Source organism: Numenius arquata, chromosome 5, assembly GCF_964106895.1.
Source record: "Numenius arquata chromosome 5, bNumArq3.hap1.1, whole genome shotgun sequence".
Lineage (NCBI taxonomy): Eukaryota > Metazoa > Chordata > Aves > Charadriiformes > Scolopacidae > Numenius > Numenius arquata.
In genome coordinates this window covers 45,602,810-45,629,106 of record NC_133580.1, presented here as the reverse complement: position 1 = coordinate 45,629,106, position 26,297 = coordinate 45,602,810, and the positions used below count along the sequence as shown (strand labels likewise).

At 47.9% G+C, this 26,297-nt stretch overlaps 1 protein-coding gene across 4 annotated transcripts in view; it reads right to left on the bottom strand.

Moving 5' to 3' along the window:
* Positions 1–26,297, bottom strand: part of DYSF (dysferlin) — a 105,242-nt gene that overhangs the window by 29,684 nt on the left and 49,261 nt on the right. For 2 of the 4 annotated variants that reach the window (XM_074148316.1, XM_074148315.1), the window contains exons 40-46: positions 17,073–17,135; positions 8,163–8,261; positions 7,327–7,455; positions 5,933–6,088; positions 4,092–4,183; positions 1,709–1,879; positions 980–1,122 (exon numbers count right to left, since the gene is read on the bottom strand). In XM_074148316.1, coding sequence (XP_074004417.1) covers positions 980–1,122; positions 1,709–1,879; positions 4,092–4,183; positions 5,933–6,088; positions 7,327–7,455; positions 8,163–8,261; positions 17,073–17,135 — 853 coding nt within the window. The remainder of the gene's footprint in view (positions 1–979; positions 1,123–1,708; positions 1,880–4,091; positions 4,184–5,932; positions 6,089–7,326; positions 7,456–8,162; positions 8,262–17,072; positions 17,136–26,297) is intronic. The other 2 variants (XM_074148319.1, XM_074148317.1) reach the window with 1 other exon arrangement.

The window sequence follows — 26,297 nt, the reverse complement described above, 5'->3', positions numbered from 1 at the left end:
TTGCTGAAAACCTTTCGCATAAGAGGAGGCTGCAAAGGAGCTGTTGCTCCCCCACTCCTCCTCCTCCTAAGAGGAGAACCACGAATTTTTGCATTGATTCCCAAGAGCAGGGAGGGGGATCAGCCCTGGGCTGTGCTGTCTTATGCCTCTGCAGGTAAAGTCCTCCTTGATGGCTCTGCAATACTGTAGTGGCCTTAAAGTCAAACTGCAGCTCCTGGGCCATACAGTGGGGTTTCACCTCCTCCATATGTCAAAATACCCCTTCCATGCCCTAAAGCAGAGTTTTCTCTAAAAGGCATACTTCTGTTCCCAAGGATGACAGTCAGATGAGTATGAGTTGATGCCCAGGATATTGCAGGTGTCAGTGTTGGAGGGTTTTTGTGCAAACAAGAAAATGCCTCCCCAACACTCAGTGGTATTTTCCCCTTGCTGGCAGAGGCTGATTTTGCATTTCCAGATAGAGCACACCTCGCCCCAGGGACCGTGAGTGCTGGAGCAGTACGCTGGGCACTGTGTGTATGATATTGTCTCCCTCTAGTGACTCCAGCCCCGAAACGCAGAGACACAAACAGCACAACGGCTCCTTCCAGCCCAAGCAGCAGCTGGAAGACCAGGCTGGAGCCTCTGTGGCTGCGATGGACTTTGCTGCTCCCAGCCTGCATGTTGTTTGGTTTGCTGTAAGTGGCAAAGGGCAGCCGCTCAAGGCCAAGGTTAACATGGCTGGATTGTAGGTCTGGGTTCAGCCCCGGGGTTTGGTGCAGATCCAACTGCAACCTGCAACCATTGGGGCAGAGCCAACCTTCAAAAACGTGCAGAGCCAATCTGGGCAGCAAGGTGAGGAGGACAGAGATGTGTCCATCACCCACTCCTGGTCTCCACAATAATCCTTCACCGTGATATGGTCATGCCCTCCAACTCCATCCCTTTTTCTGGATAAAGGAAAACTATTTGCAACCCCAAAGCAGCCCCATTACCTTACCCAGTTCAGAGAGGATGTACTCTTGCTCCCTGAAGATGACCCGGTCGGACTTGTAGGTGGGAGCCTTGTAGTTGTGCTGCAGGGAGAAGAGGTGAAGCAGCTGGGAAGGACGGAGTTGGTCTCGCCACTGGTTGGGTCCAGAGCTGAAACCAAACCAAACAGGAGGAAAAACAACAGCTCGACAAGTGATAAAACATCTTCCATCCCCAACAAGGGGCAGCAGCAGCATTACACCAAAGAAGGATGGTCGAAGAAGGTGCAGCTCGCTCTGAGTCTGTGTTCACCGGTGAATGGGGTTGCATGTCCCACAGCCCACTAAGCCCCAGCTTGCACTGATGGGGTGTCCGATAGCTCTTCCCCCCAGACCCACCATGTCACCCTTCAGCTGGCCCTGTGCATGGGGGGTGTCCTCATCGTGGTGTGCCCAAGAGGCATCAGGGACATAACAGGATCTCCCCAGTGAGATTTCTGCTATTTGAAGCATTTCATGCTTCTGGAGGAGAGCCAGGGCTCAGGGAAGTTCGTCAAACGTGGAGTTTGTCTGGTGTGAATCTGCATCTATAGACAAATCTCCATGGTGAAGTACAGCACTGGTCAGTTCCCCTTGGGACAACCCCGGGCCAGCAGACCCTTGGGTTGAAACATCACTCTCATACCCATGGCCAACTTGGCACCACGCAGCCCTGGAAGCTACAGAGACCCACTGCCTGAGCCTGCAGAGGTACTTACATGCAGTACGTTTGGGGGAGGCCACAGCGAGCCCCATATTTTGATAGGAAACGGTTCTCCAGGTCTATGACGGTCTCCCCAATCTTCTCATCCTTCGACAGGAGGTCATAGTCATAGAGCGTGATCTTCAAGTCTTTCTCCAAGGGCAGAGTGCAGCTCAGCTCGAACATCCTGTGCAGTGGGAGCCAAGAAATACCCGTGAGTTGAAGTTTCATGTTGCTGAGTGCCCCACAGGAAACAGACCCACACACCATCCCAACCCACCAGGAAGGACAGTACACCCATTGCGCATCTTTGCTACATTGGTCTTGTACTATTGGTCCTGTGTTGTAATGGCTTATCTTGTGGATATGCACTAAGCAAGCATGTTTTGGGTTTCTTTTTGCCTGGTTGAATTACTCTGAAGAAAACTTTTCCCCTGCTTAGTTTCTCTATCTGCTAATTGGGCATAACAGTGGTCACTGCAATATCCAGGGAAAAGGCGAGAGTCAGGAATCATCATTGCCATGGAATTTGAAAGGGGGAAAAAAGACAGCTTTAGAAGACCATCTGCTCTTTGAGCCCAAAGAGCAAATATCCAAAACAGGAGTCAAGCCTGCCTGGGCCAAGCTTGTGGTCAGCACAAGGCTGACCCCCAAAACCTCCTTGCCCTCTCCTCCCAGTTCTAAGCACCTTTTTTCTGTGCTGTCTCCTCTGCCATCATTACACCACAGTCAACATACTGACATAACAAAAAGCAAGAGCAAACTTTCCCTCTTCAAATAAAGGATGTCAAAAGGCAAAGCACCAAGACCCTGACAAAACACAACACCCAGATCTAGACCAAGCCGGTGCTCATGGATGCCAGCGATGTACAAGGTGATACAACAGGGTGGGCAGGACAGTCCAGGACTGACCCAGCACTACCAGGAACCCTCCACCTGCTGCTGAAAGGCAGGCAATGCTGGGGAGAAACACAATGCCCATTCCTGCTGCCAGCACCCACCCCGGAGCAGCTTTTAAGGAGGGGAAGTGAGTGATTATGCCACCAATTAAGAGTGCAGGAGGAACTGGGGTCAGCAGAAAGTAATTAGCTAAAGCTGGAAGGCAGCCAGCCGCCCAGGGAAAAGCTCGTGAAATGAGAGGTTTAATAGCCGCCAGCAGCCAAGACCTCAGTTTTACATCTTGCTTTAAAGACCGGGTGGGAGGTGCAGCACGCTGTCTAGACGGCCTCTGGCTGGGAGCCAGGCTTGGCGAAGGAGGGCTTGCTCTGCCAAGCAGAGCTCACCAGGATCTGGCTGTGGGCTCTGCAACAGGGCAGTAGGTCCTGGCTCACTGGAGATCAGGGCTCCCTCACACTAGATGGGGAGCAACCACTTTGAATTCACCATAGGAACCGCCATCTCCATTTGGCAAAAGAAGAGGAAATACGTCTAATGCACACTGTCCTCCCAGGTCTCACCAGTATCACCCTCGCCATCCCTCTCCCTTTTCCTCCTTCCTTGCAGATCACGTATCTCCCTCTCGGTCTTGCTTTGTTGGAAAAGTGTCACAGCATTGACAGCCTGAGCTGGTAAGAATCACCTAAGAAAACCAGCTGGATGTCATGTGGAGTAGGGCTTGACCCCTGTTTGTGCTGAAGCATTACCCCCTAGATCTAATCCCAGCCTTTCTGGGAGAACAAAGTCCTATCGGCACATGGAGGTTGAAGACCAGGTTTTCCTCTGCCTCCTTCTACTTTGACTCGTTCCTATGGTGCTTTCTGGCTCTGACGAACGCCCTTTTCTGAAAACATTATCTTTTGCCTTTTATCGCAAGTTTGTGGCCCTAATGCAAGGCAAACAAGTCAACCAGACCACATTGTATTAATAGATAATCCTTTTTCAGAGCCTAATCAAACAGGTCTCCATTCATCTTGTCTTTTCTTCAGACTTTTTAGCAAAGTGCCTAAATAAGGGACAGTTTCCCAGACTCTCTACCATCAATGGGATGAGGCAGATGCCTCCACAGGGGAATCTCAGATCTAAAAACCCCTCCTGATGTCTCTGTTGATGGCAGAGCAGATGCAGTCCATGCTCCACAGCTCAAAAGTCCCAGGGAGAAGATGAATGAGCCATGGCAGGCAGGATAGTGGTCGAGCCAAGACCAGACTCACTTCAGCAAGGTTAACATGAGCCAAGATCACACCAAGGGAATCATAGAATGGCCTGGGTTGGAAGGGACTTTTAAAGGCCATCTAGTCCAACCCTCCTGCCATGAGCAGGGACATCTTCAGCTAGATCAGGTTGCTCAGAGCCCCACCAACTTGACTTTGATTGTAGATTGGAATGGGAAGCTGGCCTGCCCCTATTCCCTCAATATGACATAAAAAATCACATGGACTCCAAACTGAATTAAAACTTACTTTCCAAAGACAGGCTCCAGCGTACAGGGAAGGTAATTTTCTTGGTCATTTATGGATTTCTTTCCCACTGAAATCTTCACATAGGGATCGCACTAAAGATGGGCATGAAAATAAATGCAAGAAAGAGTCATTGCACAGCAACATTGATGACAAAGGAATAACTCAGCCTCCCCTGGTCCCAGCAAGCAGGATTTTCCACCACCCTTGACAAACACCTATTTTCAAAGATAGGATAGTCTGACCATTAGGTCCTTACAAAAAATCTGTGACCATCAGTAAGAGCTACTTGCACTACAATTCCTTTTAGAGGATGACCAAAGGACAAGAGTCCAAGCCCTTCTGAAGTCCATGGGATGGAAAAGCAATAAAAGAGCATGAAAAAAAGTAGTTATGGCTTCTTCAGTGGACTGGGCTTGCTCTGAAGTCCTCAGGATGTTAGCGTTCTCATCTGAGTCACCTATTTTGAGGTTCCATCGAGGTCATCATTTTTTATGTTGGACGTCTACTCAAAAATAGATTTACAAATGTAGGGGACTAAAATGTCAAAGGAAAAACATTTTGTTTCAAAAAATGTGGCTCAAAGCAATTTATTTCAAAGATGCTGCAACAAATTTAAGAAAAAAGAAAATGGAAGCATACTTTAACATCTAAAAAATGTATCAGATATTTTTGCATTTTTAGCAAGTTTTTAAGCTTCCCTCTCACAACTAAAATTATTCCAGGAAACCAGCATAAATTTGAAAAGTGGTTAAATTAACTCGAGTCAGCATTTTTTCCAGGGGAAGAAAAAAAAAAAAAAAGAAAAGGAAAAAAACGCAACAAACTTCACCTAAAGGATGGCACCCGGCTTGAGTTCAGTACTAGAGGGACCCACCATCCTAGCTCACAACAAAACAAAAACAAAATACCAAACAAAAAAAAAACAAAAACAAAAACAAACAAAAAAAAACCACGCAAAGATATCGGCTAGTTATGCTCCCTGGAAAAAACACTGAGGCCAAATTCTTCATCACTTTTCCTTGACTTGCAGATTTTTTTAAGAAGCAAAGGATGGAAAAGCAGTGCTCAGGGAAGGTCTTCAGTGTGAGGATGGACTGGGCATCCAGGGCTCTCCTTTTGTCTCCCCCTGACTATGATGAGCTTTAGGACACATCTCAGCATAAGGGGAAAGGCTGTGGGTGAAACTTGGATTAGTTTCAGTTTTCAGTGTAAAAAAAGCATTTTTTTCTACTCCTTTTTGATCTGCAGGAGTGTCTTATGAGAGATTTCTAAGAAATTGAAAACTTTAATTCCAAGTCCATTTTCAAAAACTGGGCAGATGAAAAAGCAGAGGTTTTTTGTTCATGTTGAAATATTTCCCATACTTTTTTTTTTTTAACTTCTTCTCTGTTTTCCAGTGGAACAACAAGAGTTATGAAGGATTTTTTTCCTTGAGTTTTTTTGCAAAGTGAAACAAAATGAACATTTACTCTTTGAACCAACACAATTTTCTTTTTACACTGAATTTTTCTTCCAGACTGGCAATTGCGAATCATGTGAAAGACATGATTTTGTTTCCTTTGGCACCAAAGTAAAAAAAAAAACAAGCCAAAAAACCCTAATTTATCTATTTTAACTAGCCCTACTGAAAAATCCCTCAGGATAAAGAGTTGGCTCCTGGGATTCCCAGATGTTGCAATGGAGGCAGAAAGAAGGGGTAGATTTTCTCCTTTTTGCTGTCACCACTGTTTCTAAATTTTAAGCTATATATACAAATTTTGATCAATTAGGGCTGACCTGTTGAAAGAGCCCACCCCATGAGGCAACATTGAGGTCCACCACAACTTTCCCCAGCAGAATACCTTTCCATTGGCGTCCTTGGGCTGGAGGTCAAAGGCCCGGATGATGTAGACCCTGATAAGACACTCCTGGGGTCCTCTGGCTGGCAGCTGGTGGAACTGCCGAGGTGGCACTGGGACTCGTGGGTCATCTGGGAGAGGGTAAATTTTGAACGAACCCTGTGAAGGACAGATGCGTTCAGCTGCACTTGCACACCCACATGTGCAGATGGGTCTCATGTGAGCAGGCTTGCAACAAAAGTCCAGATGGTTGCATAGAATCACAGAATCATAGAATGGTTTGGGTTGGAAGGGACCTTTAAAGGTCATCTAGTCTGATGTTCTTGCAATGAGCCGGGCCATCTTCAACTACATCAGGTTGCTCAGAGCCCCATCCAACCTGACCTTGAATGTTTCCGGGGATGGGGCATCTATGACTATTACAATGCTGGGGACAGAGCCCAGATCCTGACTATCTTCTACCTCCTAGACCAGACCATGTCCTGTCAGGCTCTTCATGGTCAAGAGAGCCAGGAGCAGGGCGGCAAGCTGCCTGTATCATTCATCTCTTGGCTGAATGTCAATGCAAACTCTGTTATAAGTCTGCACAGAGCAACTGCAGCCTGTTTGTCCTTTACCTCTCCTACTTCACTGTCCTTTGAGCCTTCATGCTATTAATGACATATAAAGGAGCCTTGCTATGAAGCAGCTCCCCGAAGGCTGAGGCTGAGACTTTCTCTGCAGGGGCAGTTTTAAGGGTTCCTGAACAAGGCAACTGGTTCCTGAGAGAAGGATGAGAGGAGGAGAGAGAAAATGCAAAAATTTACAAGTGTTTTATTCACCAGAGCTGATTTCCTCCTGGTGAAGTGGCAGGAATCAGTCTCTGGCTATTGTCTGGGGGAGGAGAGTGCTGGGTAAGAGCAGGAATTTAAAAAACAACAAAAAAAAGAGCTAGAAAAATTTAATCCATTGTCTCTTGCAAATACGCTAAAGGTTAAAAAGAGTAAAGGATGCATTGCTCCTCTGCACTGGACAGACACTTCCAAAAGGAGAGCTCTGAGCATCAGCATGGTGAGACCATCAGTGCTCACACATGCACCCACCACTGTCCTGGAGGAAGAAGATGCTCCGTTGCTTACATCCAGCATTGGTTTCAGATGGGTTTTTGCTCCAGGATGACAGCACAGCTTAGACTGAGTTTGAAGCATGCAACGCACTTGCTGCTGGGAATCCAGAAGCCAGGTCTGCACAGGCAGGTTGTTCAAACTGAGCCAAGTGCCCTACTCTTATGGCCCATTTCTCACTGAAGTCCTATCCAAAAATAGTCAATTGGCATCATCCCACTCAGCAGCAAGATATTCCACCTAGCAGTGTGCATTGTCGGGTATGGATACACGTAGAAAGAGAGACCATCACACCTTGAACTCGCCCACGACTGAGGGGTCATCATTTGAGTCCTGCGACCGACCACGATACAGCTTGAAGGTGTGGCAGAAGTCAGAGAGATGCTCGAAATCCTCCACGTTCTCCAGCTCTGTCTCATAGACCTGGGGAGAGAGAGACAGGGGGGTGAGGGCAGGGACTGTGTCCAGACAGAGAAGGACTGGCAGTGTGTCCCCACCAATGTGGGACAAGCTCCTTGGTCTGGAGCAAATACCACCCACTGGGACAGAGTCCTGGGACCTGTCACCCTTGTTTCCCCCCAGGACAGGGATGAAGAACAGACTTTTGGCAACCCAATAAATAACAGCATATTGCGGAAGACCCAGACCAAGCCAAGGTCTCACAGAGGGTTTTTCATCAACCAGAGACCTTCCTGCTGGGAACATCTTCCTTAAGATGAGACAAGGTTTCCCCCACTTTAGTCCTATTTTGGCTCCTGTGTTAATTTTAGCCCTTCTTGAAACAGGGCATCTAAATCTCCCCTTCCTAAGGGAAGATGTTCCCTTGTTCTCCTTGTTGTTCCCAAACGCTTTTCAGGGTGGGAGTTCTCCATCTCCTTTGCCACTTAGAAATGTGACAATTTTTTGAAGGCTGCAAAGTGGAAAGCTACCGAAAAGATTTTGCAAGGAAAATTGAGTTTTCAAAGCAGTTATTTTTTAAAACAAAAGTACCTGCACTCTGGGGAAAATGATCTTTTGGTTTTTCCCCTGAAAGAAAAAAAAACCTAAAAAATTCAAAGAAATCAAAGCTTGTAGAAAAACATCATGGAGAGTGCAGGTCCAATGAACAAGAACCAGCCAAGGCCACTTACCTTCAGCGTGTCAAAGCCCTTCTCTAAATAGCAGCCACATTTTTCCCTCTCTCCTGTGGAAGCATAGAATTTGCTCCACCAGTCAATGAATTCTTCCTCCTGCAGCAAGGGATACCAAAATAAAATATCTCCACGAGCAAACCCCAGTGATCAACAACAGCAGCATCTCCCATAATTGCTGGAGGTGAACTTCTGCCCTGTGCACCAGCCACATGGCACAACCTGGTTTTGGTGGGTCTCTGTCCTGCAGAGGCGATGAAGCTGTTGTGAACCTAACCTGCAGCTCCTCACTCCCTAGTTTCAAGGTACTTTTGGGATGCTTCAAGCCCAAATCCAGCTGTTGCAGCCACAGCAACACCATGGACCTAAACCTGCCAGCAAAGAGGATGATTGTCCATGGGAGGATGAGGTAGAGCTCACAAGAAGAAATTTGTGCCATTTTTAGGCCAGGGGCAGATTTTGGCCAATTTTGGTGGTGGTCTTCTCAGTGTAGAACCACACAGGGTACAGATTAATTAATTCTTGTGCTAACACGGTCCTAACAGCCTGAAATTCAGGGAGGATGTGAGGACTCCTCTTAAACTCAGTCCCTGGTTTGGGCTTTGCCTGGAATGTTTTGAGGTTTCTGGGACAGGGATTGTCTTTCTAGTTTGTCCCCCAGCCACCACTCAACCTTCTCATCCAAACAAAACACATGAACAAACAAACAAATGCATAAAATGCATATACTTCCACTAAAGCAATGGTCCCCAGGTGCTGCATCTCTCTCAGGAACAATGTAACTCTCTTCTCATTGATATTATACAAAGAAACGTGCAAATCTCATATAACCTCAGCCTCATCTCTCAGTCCGCAGCCACAGTGCCATTAAGGAACATTTGCCTCATCTGCTATGCAAACTGGATTTCAGGTCTGAGGATGCTGTTCCAAGAAGAAAGCCGGCTGCCGGCTTCAGCAAATGTATGTATTTTATAAGAGCACCATTTTTGAAATTTATACATTGAAATTTATACAAGCAAAGATGAAGGGGCTTTGACTGTGATTCATGAAACATTCCTGAAAAATAATGATGTCTTATTTTAGAAGTCCACAAAATTCCATCACACTGACCTAATGGAGGAATCATAATAGAGGTTTATTGGATTTATATTTTAAGCCAACGGTGCAGGCTTTAAATTGCTGTCTTGAATAGACATTGTTTTTAATAGAAATATTACATAAATTAACTCTGAGGCCTCTGCTGCCTCCCTTTTTTTGAAAAAAAAAAAAAAAAAGCCTTTCATCGCTTCCCCTGTTTTATTGTTTAAAAAGCTACACTCTGACCATCATGGCTTTATTACGACATTCCACAGGTACTGAGTTACAAAGAAAGCACTTAAACTAATCTGACGACTTACCCATGGTATCTTCTGCAGCCCCAAGACAAAGAATTTGGTTAGATATTTTTGCTGATTTCTACTGATGGTACAAAAAAAAGGGGGAAGGAAAAAAAAAAACGGAGGCAAGGGGAGCAGCTGGAATGTTAATAGCGAAGGACATTAATCAATTTGCTTGCAAATGGGAAAGCCAGGGAAAGCAATGGCTCCACCGCATGAGTGACTGAATTCAGGGAATTTCATTTAGCAACCAGGCCATAGCCAAAATCACCTCCAGTGTTTTACCTTGGACATGCTACAGGATGGTCCTCAGATTGGGAGTCTGTGCCCTTAGCCCCGGCACAGATGGCTGAGGGACCTCAAGCATCCTGTATGCCCTCCCCAACTTTTGCATGGACCCCTCGGGGATGCAATGGGGCACACACACACGGGTGAACATCACTTGTGGATAAATTTCACATCAAGTGACTGAAGCCTAAAATTTTGGCTTGGAGAGAAGCTTACTCAGACGTGGCAAGCTGCTTTCATAGTTACCAGAAGGTTTACTGTCTCCCCACCCTCATTCACTCCCTCTTCCCTCACAACCACTGCTTCCATAGAGCAGGGAGCACCATGATGAGGGCTGGCACCTGCATCCCAAATGCCCTGAGGCTGGACTCAGGACTGCAAACACTTTCCCATTCAGTACTGAGATAAAGTCAAGACCTTTCAAGCTCCAGGGTGCCCAGCTTTGACACTTTCTGCTAAAATGGGAAGGCCATTTAACAGAGGAGCAGCAGAAGAGCTGGTCCAGAACCATTTCACCAGGCAAGAGGCTGAATGGGACCATTTCATCAGTTTTCTAGCAGCTCTGTGAACATCCAGGAAAGGGGCAGCAGGAGACCCCTTTCCAGGGACAGCCCAGGAGAAAGGAATGTCTTATGGCTAAAAGCATGATGTTTCCAAAAATAAAAAAATTCGCTTTTTTTTTTAAATGCCTTTAAAATCAGAATTTCACCAGCAGGCTGCAACTTCCCACTTGAAACATTTCTGGGATTATGGCTTGGACACAGCAAAAGCACTCAGACACATGCTTAACTTCAATCAAGTGTGCAAATCCCTCTGAAGTCGATGAGGCTCTTCAGACACAGCCTTAAGGGCATTCTGGATCAGGCCTTCGGTTCAGCAGAGCCAGCAGCCGCCATTTACTTACCCCCTTCAGATAACAGAGAAGGAGGTTTAAGCTGTGCCTGATGTCCGTGTAGGACTTTTACCCAGGGCTATGCACATTGCTTTTGAGGGTATTGAAATTCTTCCCTCCCCTGGACCTCAAAATCCAGACCTGTGTCATCCCAGCAGCTCTCGAGATGTTTTCAATCTCATTTCCTTTCACCCGGGGGGTGGGGAGGGGGAGGTACTGGTTTTAACCTCAGTTTTGTCAGGGAGGCCGAGCCAGAGCAATTTTTTTCCCCACCACCCAGGGTTTCCTGTGACTCCCAGCCCACCCCATTGGATGTATTCCCAGATGGGAATAGCAGGAGCATGGGCTTGTCCGGCACAACCAGTTTTCACAAAATATGTTGAAACAGCCATTTCAGTCTGGATCAAAGGGAGATGTAGAAATCTGAGAAGTTGCCACACAATGGACATGTTGGCTTCTGGTGAAACTTAGTCCTTATCATCACCTTATAGGTGGGGGAAACTGAGGCACAGGCAGGTTAATGTCCAGACAGCAAAGCAGAACATGCATAAGAAAATTGAAGTCTTAATACTTCTGCGTGCTCATGTGGTGATTACACATTATTCTCTGTGGGAGTATAGATAACTATAGCAATAATAAATTTTGTCTCTAAAGAAGCTAAGCCACTGCTTCAGTCTCAAACACACTCACACCTCACATCTGGGAGGCAGATTTCCTGCTATGGGAAAGCTCTGCAGCTGGGATGAGAAGATCCCTCTAGAAACAGCTTAGACATTTATAGACACAGCTCCCCAGCTGTTTGTTACCCTGCTTTTGCAGGAGATGACACCCTGCACCTCAGTCTTGGAGAGGGTGATGTTAGCATCCTCATCTGCTCCAGCACAAAGGCAGCCTGGTCAGCTCAGCTCATTACCCAACTAAACTAACCCAGCCCAGCCCTGTCCTCCTGTGGGTGCAGAAAACTCCAGCAGAGAGGCCATGGCAAACAGCTGGGGAACACAAAAATGTCTTTAAACACCGCAGTTGCACTCCTTGGGGTTTTCCAACCACATCCTAAGTCCCTCTGCTGCTCTGTCTAGCGTTGCTCCAGAGGTCAGCACACCCAGGCAGGAAACCAAGCGGCTCGCTGCTGTGGGAGGCATCCTCAGGGCGGTTCTGCAACAAAACGGCTGCAGCAAAGCCCACTCACCGCCCACCACCCAAGCAAGGTGCCAGCTAGTGCCACACCGGGGAGAAATGTCAGCCTCTGCTGCGCAGCGAGCATCACCTACAAATGCAGACCAGAAGCACTTGCAGAAGTGCCTGAGAGACAGGAAAAAAATATTTTTGTCCTGCTAGGAGGTCATGCCCTGCCCAAGACACTGGGGTGAAGATGTCACAAACTGGGCTTGGGACCTTGCACCTGCCAGATCTTGGGAGCTGGATGAAGCTTTTTTTCATGCTAACAACCTCCCCAACATCCTCGAACTCTAACCTCTTCCCCAAGAGGGACCTGTCTTCAGGTTATTGTTGGGTTAACCTGATCCTTTCTGCTGGTTCCTCCAATCTATCCCAGGTACCTGCAGTAGCTCTGAGCAGCACCGTGCAGAAAGCAGCAATGAAGGGAATAGAAGAAAACCACTTGCATTGACACAGGGAGGCTGCAAGAGGTCTTGACTTATCCTTCCATTAAACCTCAAGGTATGAACTGTCAGATGTTCATAAAGAGAAATTACCCATTTCTGGCTGTTTCAACTATTATTTTTTTTCAACATACTGTTAGTTTTCCGTGGCGCTTTTTTCTATCCTGTCCAATCAGCCTACATTTAACCATGTCCACCCAAAGGCAGCCTCCCACACACCATCTTGCCATCATTTTTTCTTTATCCCATGGTTTACATTTGGGGATGCTTTCCCCTGCAGCCCCAGCTGGTGGAAAGCCAGCTTGCCATGCAGATTGGTCTGGAAGGGTTTTCATCCATAGTCTGTGGCAGTGTCGTGGGCCATCCCCCAAGGATGCACCAAACACCAGCAGAGAAAATGATGGCAGGAATGTGCTGGGGGGCAACGCTGGGCTGCAGAGCCGGTTGGTGACTGTTTTCAGCAGGAGATATCCAACACCAAGAGCTCTTCCAACTAACAGTAACAGGATAAGCTGTAAAATATGTGCTCTGATTTGGAACTAGCAAACACAGCAAATAACCAATTATTCCAAATAGTTTACAGATTTTGACTTTTTTTTTTTTTTTTTGGCTTGGGTTAGCTTTGCTAACTTGTCATTTGATGGGTTATTTGTATTTCTTACAACCAAAGCATCACAAGCCAAAATAATGGTACGAACAACTGCATAGAAAACACATAATAGTGCTTCTCAGGGGAGAACGGAGGCTCCTTGTTGTGTTTTCATTGCAGTTGCTCAGAGGTGTCTGAAGGCTCCTCAGGAGCTCCTCTCCTCTGGGAGATGCTCATGAATCACCTGACTCCTGCCACTGCTCCAGCAAGCTAAGGCTGGTGAAGAGGAGATCTTGCCAGATCATACCACAGCTGGGAATGGAGGAGTTGCATGGGCATTAACCGTATGGGAGGTCCTTTGCAAAGGGTTCTCCACAGCTCTCCTGCAAACCTGGGTCCCTCCACTCCCACTGCCTGACACCCACATTGGGGCTTTCACACTAACTCCGTGTTTTCACTCAACGGGACTTTAAAGATCATTTGTACTTCTCAGGATAAGGAGCCTGTCTGTTTCTTCGATCCTGAGCCTGAGCAGGTTGGAGGAGACATGGGCAAGGGCACCCTGCCAAAGGAGATTAGGGCCCTCAAAGCCCCTTGGTGGCCAACAGGTGCTTTGCAAAATGCAACGTATCCTCCTCAAATATACCGTGCTTACTCTTTGCTGTACAAGCATCTTTCTGGTAATTCCTAGTTGCATCTGTTGACATTTTAAAGTGACTCTTCAGAAGCATTTCTGTATTTTCCTATTGCCTTTAACAATCAATAACACTCATTTATTAGTAGTACTGCCCTGACACACAGGGACCCCACTCACGATTCGGCTCCTGTTGTGCTGTGCTCTAGAAAAGGAGAAGGATGGGAAACTCTCCCAAACAGTCTCCATTTAAATATTGCTCTTAAGGCAGATATCAAAATCAGGCCAAAGGCATAGAGAGTTTTACAATCCTTTGTTCATAGAGATCCCAGTGTGACCAGCTGTGGTGGTGGCATCTATACTACACCTACTTGAGCTTCAGTCATGATTCAGCTGACTGAATCCAGGCTTTGATCTTGGCAAGAGGTGTATTGCACCTTCTGCTGATGATGTCTATGGGCTCTTTTCTGACCTGCTGTCCCCTATGGTTTCCCAAGTTAAGGGAAATTAGGTCACCCTTAAGGTCACCAGCATCTCATCCTGAACTCTCAGGTCAGCTCTGCTGGCCACCATGGCAGAGGCATAGAGGGAGATGGCACATCCATCCTCAGAGAGCTTCAAGGGGACACTGGCCAAGCCCAGGTGGGGACAGGGCGCTGCAGTGCAGGATCTCAGACAGGAGCTGCTCTGGCCCGATTTCTTGGGATGGTTTGACAGTTGGAAAAGGAGATTTATAGGACAACAAAGACAGGATCTTGTGGATAATTACAGAGTTCTCCTCCCAGGCAGGGACAGGGAAATTGCTCATGAAAGAGCTTATTTTGACATTTTAAGAAGTCATGAGTTTCTCTTTCACCCTTTGAACATGATTGAATCCCTGGAACTCCAGAGGGATGAGCCAGGATTTCAATGCTGAGGGAAGGGGACAGATCTGGAGCAGAGAGTTAGGTCTACAAGACATCGGTGTTGCAAAGTTGTCTTGTTTGGCTTACGCCAAAGATTCTCAAGAAAGACAGGAGAGGGACGAAGGGATGACTCTTGAATTTTTCTAGGAGGACTTTGGCAACAGCTGCACCAGACGAGTGTGAAGAGAGGCTGGATTAGAAAGGGTTTATGAACTTGGTTATAAATAATTGTAGATTAAGTGCTTGGATTTGTGCAGGCTCCAGGCAGAGCCTGAAGCATCAGCTCTGGCAGCCCTGACCTGATGTCCCCACCACACTATCACTTCTCCCCAGCCTTTACCCGCCAGGCAGGTGCAGGGAATTGCAATTCCACAGGGAGCAGCAATGGTAGCTCTCTGAGCCCCCATTTTCCAGAGCGTTTTGTGGGTCTGGGGTTTTTCAAGGTTTTCTCAGGACACTGAGGCCACACTGCTGGGGAGGCAGATAACCCACATGATCGAGATGAAGGGCAAAAATAACTCTTATGGACCCCACCAAGGAGATGGGCAGACTGATCTGCAAGCTCAGCTTTCCATGAGGGGCAAGCCCACAATGTCCCATCACACTCCCCCTCCTCCTGGTCATTAACACCACGGTCGGAGGCAGAACCTGGCGAGTTCAGGAGCTCCCTCACACACTCCACACCAGGCTGGATTTTTTTGGCTGTAAAAGCTTGTTTCCTAATATTTAACCAGCTGCAGCCCCTATGCCTCATTCCACAGCTCCCATTTTCGTGCGAAGTTCCCCAGCTATATAGAAGGAGCAGGGAAGGAAGACATGCACAGGCCATTTCGGTGGCATGCTTTCCAAAACAGGATGGTTTCCCCCAGGAGGCATCAGCAGCTCTCCACGATGTGAGGTTTATTATATTTAATCACATTCTTGTAGGGTCCTGGTGAAGGCCAGGAGAATGGCTTTATTACTGCCTAATATTCTGCTGCTTTTATTTTAAATTAATGGTTTGCAGCTTTTTTCTTTTCTTTTTTTTTTTTAAAGTTTTATTTGAACTAAACCAAAAACATATTCACATAAATTATAGATGCTGATGAACAAAGGGAGGGAGGAGGCTATTTATGAAGCTTTTGTTTCCATAATTTGCATCCCAGCACAGCCACCCATCTGTCTTCTCTGTGAGACAGAGGAAGTTGCATCAAGTGAACAATGTTTTGTGGGTGCAAAGGATAACAAGGTACTGGAGAGATGCGCGTAGGGCCAACAAAGCACATATCTATATATTACAGAGAGACAGGCTGGATGTTCAACATGCCTCTAACCCCATGCCACGACCTACAAAGATTCCCATCAGGGGCTTCTGTTTGCAAAAGTTACAGCTGCCATCACGCTGCCAACGATTTCTTACTCCGTGTGCTCTGCTTGCTCGATTTTTACTCTATTTTCAGCAAGTGAAAGCCTGCTTTAACTTTCCTTCCATCCCTCATGATCAGACCTCAAAGGGAGATTTTTCCTCCCAAAGACACAGTATAAATAACACCTCTGAGCTGACCTTCTTCCAAAGGTCTGGGCTGACTCACCAGCATTTAACACCCCAGGGCTGAAGCGTGTGGGCACCGCTCCGGGCTTGGCCAGTGGGAAGGAGTCACTGTTTATTGCAGCAAAGAAGTGGAAAGCAACGCAACTAATTCTGGCCTGAAACACATGGGAGGAACGTGCACAGCTCTTGGCAGGAACAGCCTGTGTCCTGTAACTCATGGGCCGGTATCAAGAGGGGTCTAAGAGGGGTGAAGAGCACAACCCTGCTAGGGGTAAATTTGGGGCATGGAGAAGAGCTACTCCTCTAGAGCGTCAGCCCTGAGAAAGCAAAGCAGCTTCATGGCCCATCTTACAAACCTGGGAACATACCAAACATCTGATTTTCTCATGAAAAATGCATGATAGGAGAAGGAGACACTGCACAAGGAGGGACCTGTGACTGCTTAGATGCTGCCTGGCATCTCCCCCATTCCCACGCTTTGAGGCCACCAGGCGGTATACCTGCAAGAACCAGACTGTGCAAAGCCCTGCTGATGAGACAAAGCCTTCCTTGGGGTCAAACCCTCCTCCTCATGGGAGGCCAACACCTTCTTATGTCAACTTATAGCAACGTGATGCCTAGGACTTGTCACGGTCCCTGAGCTAAGACATGGAGGAGCACAGAAGTCCCATCAAGTCCTCAACCACGCCACTGAAGCCACCTGGGACACACCATCTCCATTGAGCTACCAGGCTCTGATGGCATGCACAGGGAAGCCAGAAGCTGTTGGGAAAACATCTAACCTCGAACATGTACATAATTCTGCTGGGCTCCACAAGGACAAGAGTGAGGAAGCTTCCTCATCCCTCCTCCCAAAACTGACCTCGTTTTCTTTGACATGAAGGAACACAATTGCTGAAATGCACACACGCCTATAGCAAGATGAAATTTCCATTTTTCTAGGACAGCAAGGGGATCTTTCACACAAAGAAATGCCTCAAATTTTGCAGATCTTTAAAAATACATATATGCACATATATCATTCATAAAAACCATTAATCAAGCAAGTAAGTTAGAAATTAAGCAATACATACATGAGGCTGGGCCCAAGAAGCTGGTATGTTAACTAATGCTGAGCTGGTCATACCATCCGCAAGCTACAAATTAAAATGATTGGTTATCAATGGGGTTAGAGAAACAATGTTTAACATACATCAGCAAAAGCACAATTTAGGAGAAACAAAATCAATGAACCCAAACAATGCCGTCTTCCCCCTCCCCTGGGCTATAAGGTTAGGTCTCCCTGGACAAGGCATCCTTGGCACAAGAGCGGGGTTTAGGTTTTCATTGATGTTCATCAAAGGGGACTGGGTTTGAATGGTTGCTGAGATTAAATGGTGTATTAAAGGGAAACTACAGCAAAAGCCCATGTTACAGAAAAGCTGTTAATAGTTCTCAGCGCAGGACAGCATCTCTTCCTGCGGACACTGAGGGCTTGCAAACACAGCAAGCCAAGTTCATCGCAGGAGACAGGGAGGAAACTGACCCAGGGTGTTTTTAACATAAAGGGATTAGGAGAGCTCAGGACCAAGGTCTGGTACAAAGAAAATGCAAAGCATGAGTGCAGCTTGTCCTTGGCAAACCAAGAGCTGTCATCATCTACCCCTGCTCTGGGCAACAAGCAGCAGCTCTGCTTCTGTCTTGCAAGGTGTGTTTCCTTTGACATGGAGAAGGGGAAGAAATGAGATGTTCTCACCAGAAAATAGCTGGGTTTGAGCATCAGGCCAAGCCCGACAGTGGTCCCCTTGCTCTCCGGCTCAGGCCGGTTCCTGAACACGCTGCTTTTGACCCCATCAAACCAGACCTGCATCAGACCTTGGGTCAAGCTGAAAACACTGAATTTACAGCTGCTTCATGGGGGAAAGAGTGCCTCAGGCTCAGCTCTCACTAGGACACCCATGGAACTCTCAGAGGCTAGTGGAAGACAGCTCCTCTGTGAGTATTCTATCAGAAGAAACAAGTATCTGCTCATCCCTTGGGGCTGCAGAGGGACCTCATGGTTGTCCTTGCTGCTCTGCTTTCCATGGAGTTGAGGACACACGAAAGAGCACAGAGAAGAAGGGTAATGGTTGCAGAGCAGAGGGTGTGGAGCAGGCAGGAATATGGGCAGATCCACACCTGGCTGACCCAAGAAATCCCACAGCCGCTTGTGCACGCTCAGCCCTTGCAAAACCCTACTCCATGTGCATCTTCCAGAGAAGCAACGTAGAAAGGCTTAGCCCAGGAGAACTTGCTACAGAAAGATTGCTTTTCTATGAGTTTTAGGAGCTTCTTTTCTTCACATTTGGTAACCATGATGTTTGCAGTTGATGTGCACACAGACTCGTTTTAAACAGACCTCAGGCTGAACTTCTCACCCCACTTGGACAAGATGGACAACACACTCAGCAACCTGAGAGCAGAGGAGTTCTGCATCTGTTTGTTTTCTCTGTTTCAGAAGAAGACAACAAAGTGATCCTTTGTTCCAGTCATCCATCAGAGGAGGGACCAAAGCCAGGCTTGGCAAGGAGGGAGAAAGACTTTGGAGCCACACAATGAAACACATGCACGGGCAGGAACAATCCTGGCTCCCGCTTCCAAGGTCACCACTGGAAGAGCAAATGGTCCAGAGACTGTGGCCCCAGGCATGGGCTTCTGGCTTGGGATCCACCACCTTTCCAGAGAGAAGGGTTGGATGGCCTCTGCAGACTGGAATTCCTCCTTCACTCTCCAAACCTGGCCCCGGAGGGGAGCAGAGCAGGGTGGAGGGACCCCGATGGCTACAGCATGTCAGACCACCTAAGGAAAAGTCACCCCAACACATGTGCAACACCAGAAGAGGGTGGGCATGGGAGGAACACCAGCCAGGGTCAAAATTCAGAGGTCAGGGAAGGAGATGGTGGGAATTTTGGTTTGGCTTTCCAGGAATACGCACCCTCCTCCTCCACTCTCCAAACAAAGGGCAAAAGTGAAAGACAAACAAACAAACAGAAAGGAATTAATCTGAGGTCAAACTGAATAATTCAATTCATTGTGGGGTGTTCCATTTGCGAAATGTTTGTTTCAGTAAAGAAATGTCAAAGTCTTCCACATTGAAAGCACTCCAGCAGAGTGTTTTGCCTTTGCAACATCCCTCTCCCCCTCCCATCCTTTTACCTCTCATTTAAACTATTCCCTAAGTTTGGTCCGAGTCTGCAGATGCTTTCAATAGGCTTCTAACTGCCCCAGGGAGCAAAGTATTTGTTGCAGGGCTGGGCTCCCTCCAGCTGCAAACCTGTCTCACTCCTTCCTCCAATACAGCCTCAGGCAGCTGCAGGAACCTCTGCAGCCCCTGTGCTGCTCCACCATGGCTGGGGAGCAGCCCCCAGGTAGCAAATGCTGTGTACACCCATATGAAAGTGTGTGTGTCCCCATAATGCCGATCTGACCAGGTTTCCTAACATTATCATGACCTCCCTGCAAGGTCTGGGAGCTCCACAGCCCTGCAGAGCCCCGTCAACCTCAACGTTTCTCCGGAGGGAAAAGCTGAGCCACTCCACCCATACCAGCAGCCTTGGGAGCACCGCAGGAAACCCAGCTCATTAATTCTGTTGCCCATGACTATTTTTGGGGAAGAAGGCCCTGCCTTCAGGTCTGGGGACATTGCAAAGGAAATATTTTTCTGACCTTTGCTGGACATTTAAAAAATAAAAATTACATAATGCAATACATGGTGTCATTTATTTTGGTTAAAGGAAAGTCAAATATGAGCAAGAGCTCACCTCACTCCACTTTGCAACCTAAGGCTGAGGGACCTCATTTCAGTGAGGCCAGAGGTGCCCCCCTTTACCTGCACATCCCTCGCTCATTGCCACAGCCTTCCTCTTCCTCACAGGCATCCTTAGAGGCCAGATCACTCACCTCTGTCCTCAGCACCCAGTGGCCATAAATGCCCTCCTGCAAGTTTTACTAATTGTTGGATCAAGACTGAGCCCCCTAATAATGAGGTCTGCATACAGGAATGGGGAGGTCTGGGTGTTCTTAGAGACATTTACTTCTGCAAATCCCAGCCAAAAGATGCCTCGGGAAGCAAGTATCAAAAAGGAAAAGGTAGCCAGGATCGCCTGCAAGCAACACTGAGGAAGGGAACAGCCAGCCCGTGGGTCAAAGCTTTGGGGATCTCAAAGAGGATCAGCTGTCATGAACTTATCCACCACAACACTAACCAGGACCACAGCTTCCTCCCCACTGCGACTCAGATTGGGATGCTCTGTGCTCATGGCTCCAGCAGCACAAAGACAGGGACCAACACTGCAGGAAGAAGCATCTTCCCCTATCTGCAGCCCCAAACCTAGTAAACACTCTCCTCACTGCAATATCTCCAGGGTGGTGACAGGTCCTCACCTCCACTGAGAAGCAAACAATGGCAGAGAAATGCTGCGGATCTGACTGCCATCAGCCCTCTGTTCCCTGACAAGGGCCCCATTTTCTGGTTGTCACCTGCCAAAAATGCCTCTTTTGCCTCTAGGTTGGTAGGAAATCTCATTTTCTCCTGCCAGACAAGAGCCACCTCTGTGTTGCAGACCTCTAGCTCTAGCAGAGTAGCATCCCTGCTGCTGGGGGCACACCAGGTCCCTGTGCTAGATCCCAACCTGCTGCAGACATGATGGTGGCCCTAATTTTCAAAGCAAGTAGTGGATGGAGAGTCAGCTGCACCAAGGATGAAGCACTGATCTGTGTACGCCTCCATGGTGTATGGGTCTCCATCGAGATAAGGAGCACCCCAAAGTCTCAGGGAAGAGCTTCAGAGTCAGGGAAAGAGCATTTTTCCATGAATTTGTACAGAAAGCACACAAATTTCCTAAGAGGCATGAATGGCAGGCTACAATTTAAAAGAAGATAGACAGACCTGGATCTGGCACGCCACCAGAAGTACCTACAGCTTCTGCAGGAGTGCTCAAATATTGCACTGACTGTAAAAACTGGCAAAGAGCAGAAAGCATGTTTGGACAAGAGCATCCAGACTAAAGCTTGGAAAGGACAGGAGTTGGAGGAGGGTCAGGGACTGCTACTTCCCTTCTTCCCATCACAACCTGCTCATGGGGAACCCACCAGCCCAGCCCTGAGTGAGTGCAGGCATCTGAAATGGGTCCCCTCGGCCCCTGGCACAGCTCTCCTTCGCCCCACTCCTGCCAGGACCTGTTTGTGCCAGGGTGGGAGGAGATGGGGGGAGCAGGGCCAGATCCCATGGCGCCGGCGGTGATGGGGTGCGGCTCACAGAGCAATGGTTTCCCCATGATGCACCACCACATCTGAGGAGGGGATTAATTCTTGTTTGCAATTTAAACATCCCTGCCGTGCCAGGGCACTGCATACACACAATAACAGAGCCTCTGGCCTCACTCCAAATTAGCCTAATGAGGAGCAGGTTTCAGGATGGGCTTGGAGGAGAAGCAGGCTGCCTCTCTCCTCCCACCTTCTGCCACCTTTGACTGCTCTGCAGACATGAGCAACACCTAGCATGGTGCTAAGCTGCACATGCAAGGGGTCCCTGTACACCATGATCCTGCTCTGCCTCCCAAACTACCCCAAAATACCCTGCTCAGCTGCCTTTGCCTCTGAGTCAGCATCTGCAAGAGGTCCCCCAGAGATGTACGGGACCAAAGCACCACCTCTGCAGTGATGGAGGTTTGCACCTCAGGTTCCTCAAATGCAGGTGTAAATGGGATGATCCATCATGGGGAACCCATAGGAAAACTCCCAACAGCAGCCACAGGGACAGACTTGCACTTCCAAGGCCATGCCCAGTGCTTGCTGCTAGCTGTACCCCAAACACAGTGGCTTGATAAAAGTCAATCCAGACATCTATATCTTGGTTCGTTCAGTGCATATGTATCTACACAGCACCTACAATCTCTGGCTTGCACACCCCATGCCACCAACAGGCATGTTCACAGTTAACATTGGTCAAAAGATGAAAAAAAAAAAAGCTTTGAAGGGCAATTTTTCATTTTTTTTTTCCAAACTAACTGCAATAAAAAAGGTGGAAGCCAAAAGAAATTTGAAATTCTGCCATTTTTGGAGCACAAACGTAAGAAGAGTGTGAGCCCTGGGTTTCTCTTTCTTGCCTTGCCCTCACCTCCAGGTGCAAAGAAAACTGGGGAAAACAGGGAAATGGTGAATGGGTCTCAGGGGGAAGCACTGAAAGTGAATGAAGTGCTGCAAAAAAACACGAAAATCATTCCTGATTTTTCACAGCTAGAAAGTGCCCAAAGAATAGAAAAACTATTAGAAAAGATGCCTTTTCATTAAAAAGCCATGGCAATCTGATCAGAACATTTCAAGCGACAGCAGGCACAGCAGAGCCAGGCAGAGGTATCTCCTGGAGGCAGGGAGTCCCCCCAACCTGCACCACAGAGTGGGGCACCGCAGGGACCCCCCTGCTCATCCTGTCCATAAAGCAAAGGCAGAGGAAATGGTGCAAAGTGGGAGTCCCACCAGTCCACAGAGCATGAAGGTCCAGTGCAATCTTGGCCAGGCACCTTCAACACCGGTTCACAGAGGACCTCGGCTTCACATCAAGCCCCACGCCAGTCCCGCAGTGGCTGCAGCCTCCTCTCTGAACCCAGCAGAGCCTTCGCCTGTGGCTCTCGTAAAGGATATTTATGGGAGGAAATTTTCCTCCCCTCACCTCCCTCAAAAAAGCAGCCACTGGGTTCATAAACCACTGGCAAAACAAAGCAGGGGAATTTCCATTAAACAGAATAAAAGGCTAATTAGTGACTGGGCCGAAAGTACTTGCCTCGTCCCACATTGTGGCAGCCAGCCCAAGCCCCAGCTGTGCTGGCTCCCTGGGAGAAAACAAATTTGGGTTAAAACCCTGGTTTCCCAAAAGGAATTGCATTTCCCTCTTGTTACTTCCACCGAAGTCACAGGAGAAAGAGCAGGAACGGCTGCGGGTCTGGAGTGACCCTGGAAAAGGCACAGAAAAATCAGGGCTGGGAAACAGTGCTGGCAGATGAAGGTCAGAGGAAAGGAAACGTTTTGTAAAGTCAGTTGCCTTTAACAAATGGTTTTGCTGTCAGTAAAAGGCAGCAGAGGACAGGTGTGGAGACGGTCGTCCTGATGCTCTCGAAGACAGTATTGCACAAGCGAAGTGCTACAGGTTGTTATTTTGCTGGACAACACATTTTTTACTGAAAACTTACCAGAAAAAGAAGAAAGGAGGAGAGTCTAAACTGCAGATTTCAAAATAAGCCCCCAAACAATTTAGTCAAACCAAACTGAAAGTTGGGTAGATTTTTCTATTAAAAAATAAGAAATTATACCTTCACAGCTTCCTGGAGTTGCAGATGCAAATCCAGTCCACCCATCACTGCTCCATCTGTGGCTGTGAATCAGGAGGGGGCCAGAAAAACCTTCTGTTGGGGGTCTTAACCTGTGGCTAAAGCAAACTCTACCTGGTCTCTACTACCAGGCAGCACCTTCCCATCCTTCATGCACACTCCCAGCCCTCAAAATAGAATCACAGAATCATAGAATGGTTTGGGTTGAAAGGAACTTTTAAATCAATCCATCCATCATCTCATCCAACCCCCCTGCAACAAGCAGGGACATCTTCAACTAGATCAGGTTGCTCAGAGCCCCGTTCAACCTGACCTCTAATGTTTCCAGGGATGGGGCATCTACCTCCTCTCTGGGTAACTTGTTCCAGTGTTTCACTACCCTCATCGGAAAAAATTTCTTCCTTATGTCCAGCCTGAATCTACCCTCTTTTAGTTTAAAACCTTTACCCTTTGTCCTATTGCTACAGACCCTGCTAAAAAGTCTGCCCCATCTTTCTTATAAGCCCCCTTTAAGTATTGAAAGGCCACAATAAGGTCTCCCTAGAGCCTTCTCTTCTCCAAGCTGGACAACCCCAATTGTCTCAGCTTTTCCTCATAGGAGAGGTGCTCCATCTCTCTCATCATTTTTGTGGTGTCCTCTTGATCCTCTCCAACAGATACACGTGTTTCTTGTGCTGGGGACTCCAGAATTGGATGCAGTACTCCACGTGGGGTCTCATCAGTGCGGAGTAGGTCTGTGCCCACCACTGCAGAAGCAGCAAACCCATCCTTGGGTGTTTTGTCCTTTTCCTGGGGATCCATCCCACCCACAGCTGTCTCTGCAGAGGGTCTCACCCCTTGGCAGAGGTGCTGGGTGCCATCAGCTTCCTTGGTGCAGCAAAGGGAAACCACTTGCCCAGCGTCAGACAGCTAATCAGAGGTAAAGTCAGGGCCTGCACCCAACCCTCCTACCCACATTATTCCCTGACCCCCTCACTTTTCTCCCAAGTGCTTTCTGTGCTAGGCTCAAAAAGGGGGCTCTTTTATTTGCAGAAGTGAAGTTTCCTGTTCCAAGACTCGTTTTGGTGTGGTTTTTGCAGACATGCTCCAGTTACTTTACTGATACAAGACGAAGCACAATTGTAAATTATTAAGACAAATCCGCAAATGGCAAGCGAACAGAAAGTCAATTAGGTTGTCAGTAGTATTTTCTGTCTTGAGTTGTTTTTCCCTTTTTAACAACACTTGTTCATTTGGGCCAATGTTTTCCAATTCCAGTGTCCAGTTTCTAATTGATACTGAAGCATCTCAGGACAAGATGCCAGCGTCCCAGGGAGCTGAGCCTATGAACGTCCCACCTCTTGGCTGGTGGGGAACCTGAAAAGCCAGCTCATTTGACGTGCCTCACTGCAAGTACTGTGGGATGACCTTGCCTAAGAGCACCAACCTGGATCTCATCAGTGCTTGGGATAGGCATGAACGAGCAGGGCCAGCTGCAGTCGAGACCGCAACAGGCTGGAGTACCGCACCCACAGATTTTGCTGAGCACTGGCCAAAACCTTGATTTTTCCTTAGCCCAAAGCCTGAAAGCGTTGATCTGGGCAGAGATTAGAGCATGCAATGCACACTCCTGCTTAAGCAATGCCTGCTCGTCCACAGGGAGGACTTGCATGGCACAAAGATAAAGCAGACAACCTAGCACAAGGGATGCAGCAAGGAGAGGGGTGCAGCTCCAGCTCCTTATCTCCAGGGACAGCCTGATGCTGAGACCCCAGTCTGAGCCCACTTTGGGACATGACTGCAGATATCTGATAGCACGGATCAGTGGATCGTAAGGTCCTCATGAATAGAAACACTGAGGTGCCACCAAGGAGATGAATAAAGAGCAGAAGCATTGATGCCCAAATTATACATCTTTCTTTTATGGGCAGCGAAAGACAAGGCAAGAGGCATACCTGAGAGGCAGATCTCTTACAGAAAGCTCAGGCTTTTCTAGCGCAAGGTACCATGCAGCACCCACAGCCTTTAAAACAGGGGAGGAAGAAAATGCCAAGGCACATTAAATACACGAAAGGGAATAGGAGACCATGAAAAGCTCCACCAAATGCCTCTGACAACACTTTCAGCTGCTCCTGAGCAATCAGGGTCACCTACAGATTTGTGCATCACATGCACATCAGCACTGGCAGGTCTCTGCCTCAAAAAGGAGGCATCTGCTGGCAAAGAAAGCCAAGGGCTACAGAAATGCAAAGTAACAGCGGGGCCAGTGCCACCAGTGTGGCCAGACAAATCCCAGCTGTGTTTCAGGAAGGAGGAACAACAGCCCCACTGGCATGCCCAGCCTGGTCCATCTACAAGGGACAGCTGAGACCCCTCAAACTCATGGCACAGAGAAACTTGCCTTCTGCAACAGCAGCAACATGTTCCCTCTTCCCTGCTAAAGCATGTCCAGTTCCCGCCACCTTGAGATATTCTGCAGTCACAGCCCCCACTGTGACCCTCTGAAGAGTCACTGGAGCTGCTGAGAGCAGCAAGTGGGTTTGGAAGCAGAAAAGCATCCTGCAAACAAAGGGCAAAACTGGGGAAAGGAGACCTGGCCATGTGGTTGTGGTAAGGATGACTGAGTCTCAGGAAACCTTTCCAGCGTGGCCTTTGGCAAACTGTCCCATCTGCCAGCACTGGTTCACCCTCTCCAGTGCTGCGTAAGTCCCCTCAAGGCTGCCAGCTCTTTGGGGCAGTGACTGTCATTTCCAAGAGAGCGTGCCACACAGCAGAGCCCTAAGGGGGTGAGTGAAAACCTTTGTCAGCCTCAAAGCAAACCATATGTTTGCGGAATTGATCCTGGAGGGAAGAGCCTGGAGAATCTGTTGTCTCTACCCCAGAAAAGCAAATCTGACACCTCATATTAAACGTGGAGGAGAAGAGAATGAGTTTGTAGTTGTTCATTATGGCATGGTGGAGGGGAGGGCGTGAAAA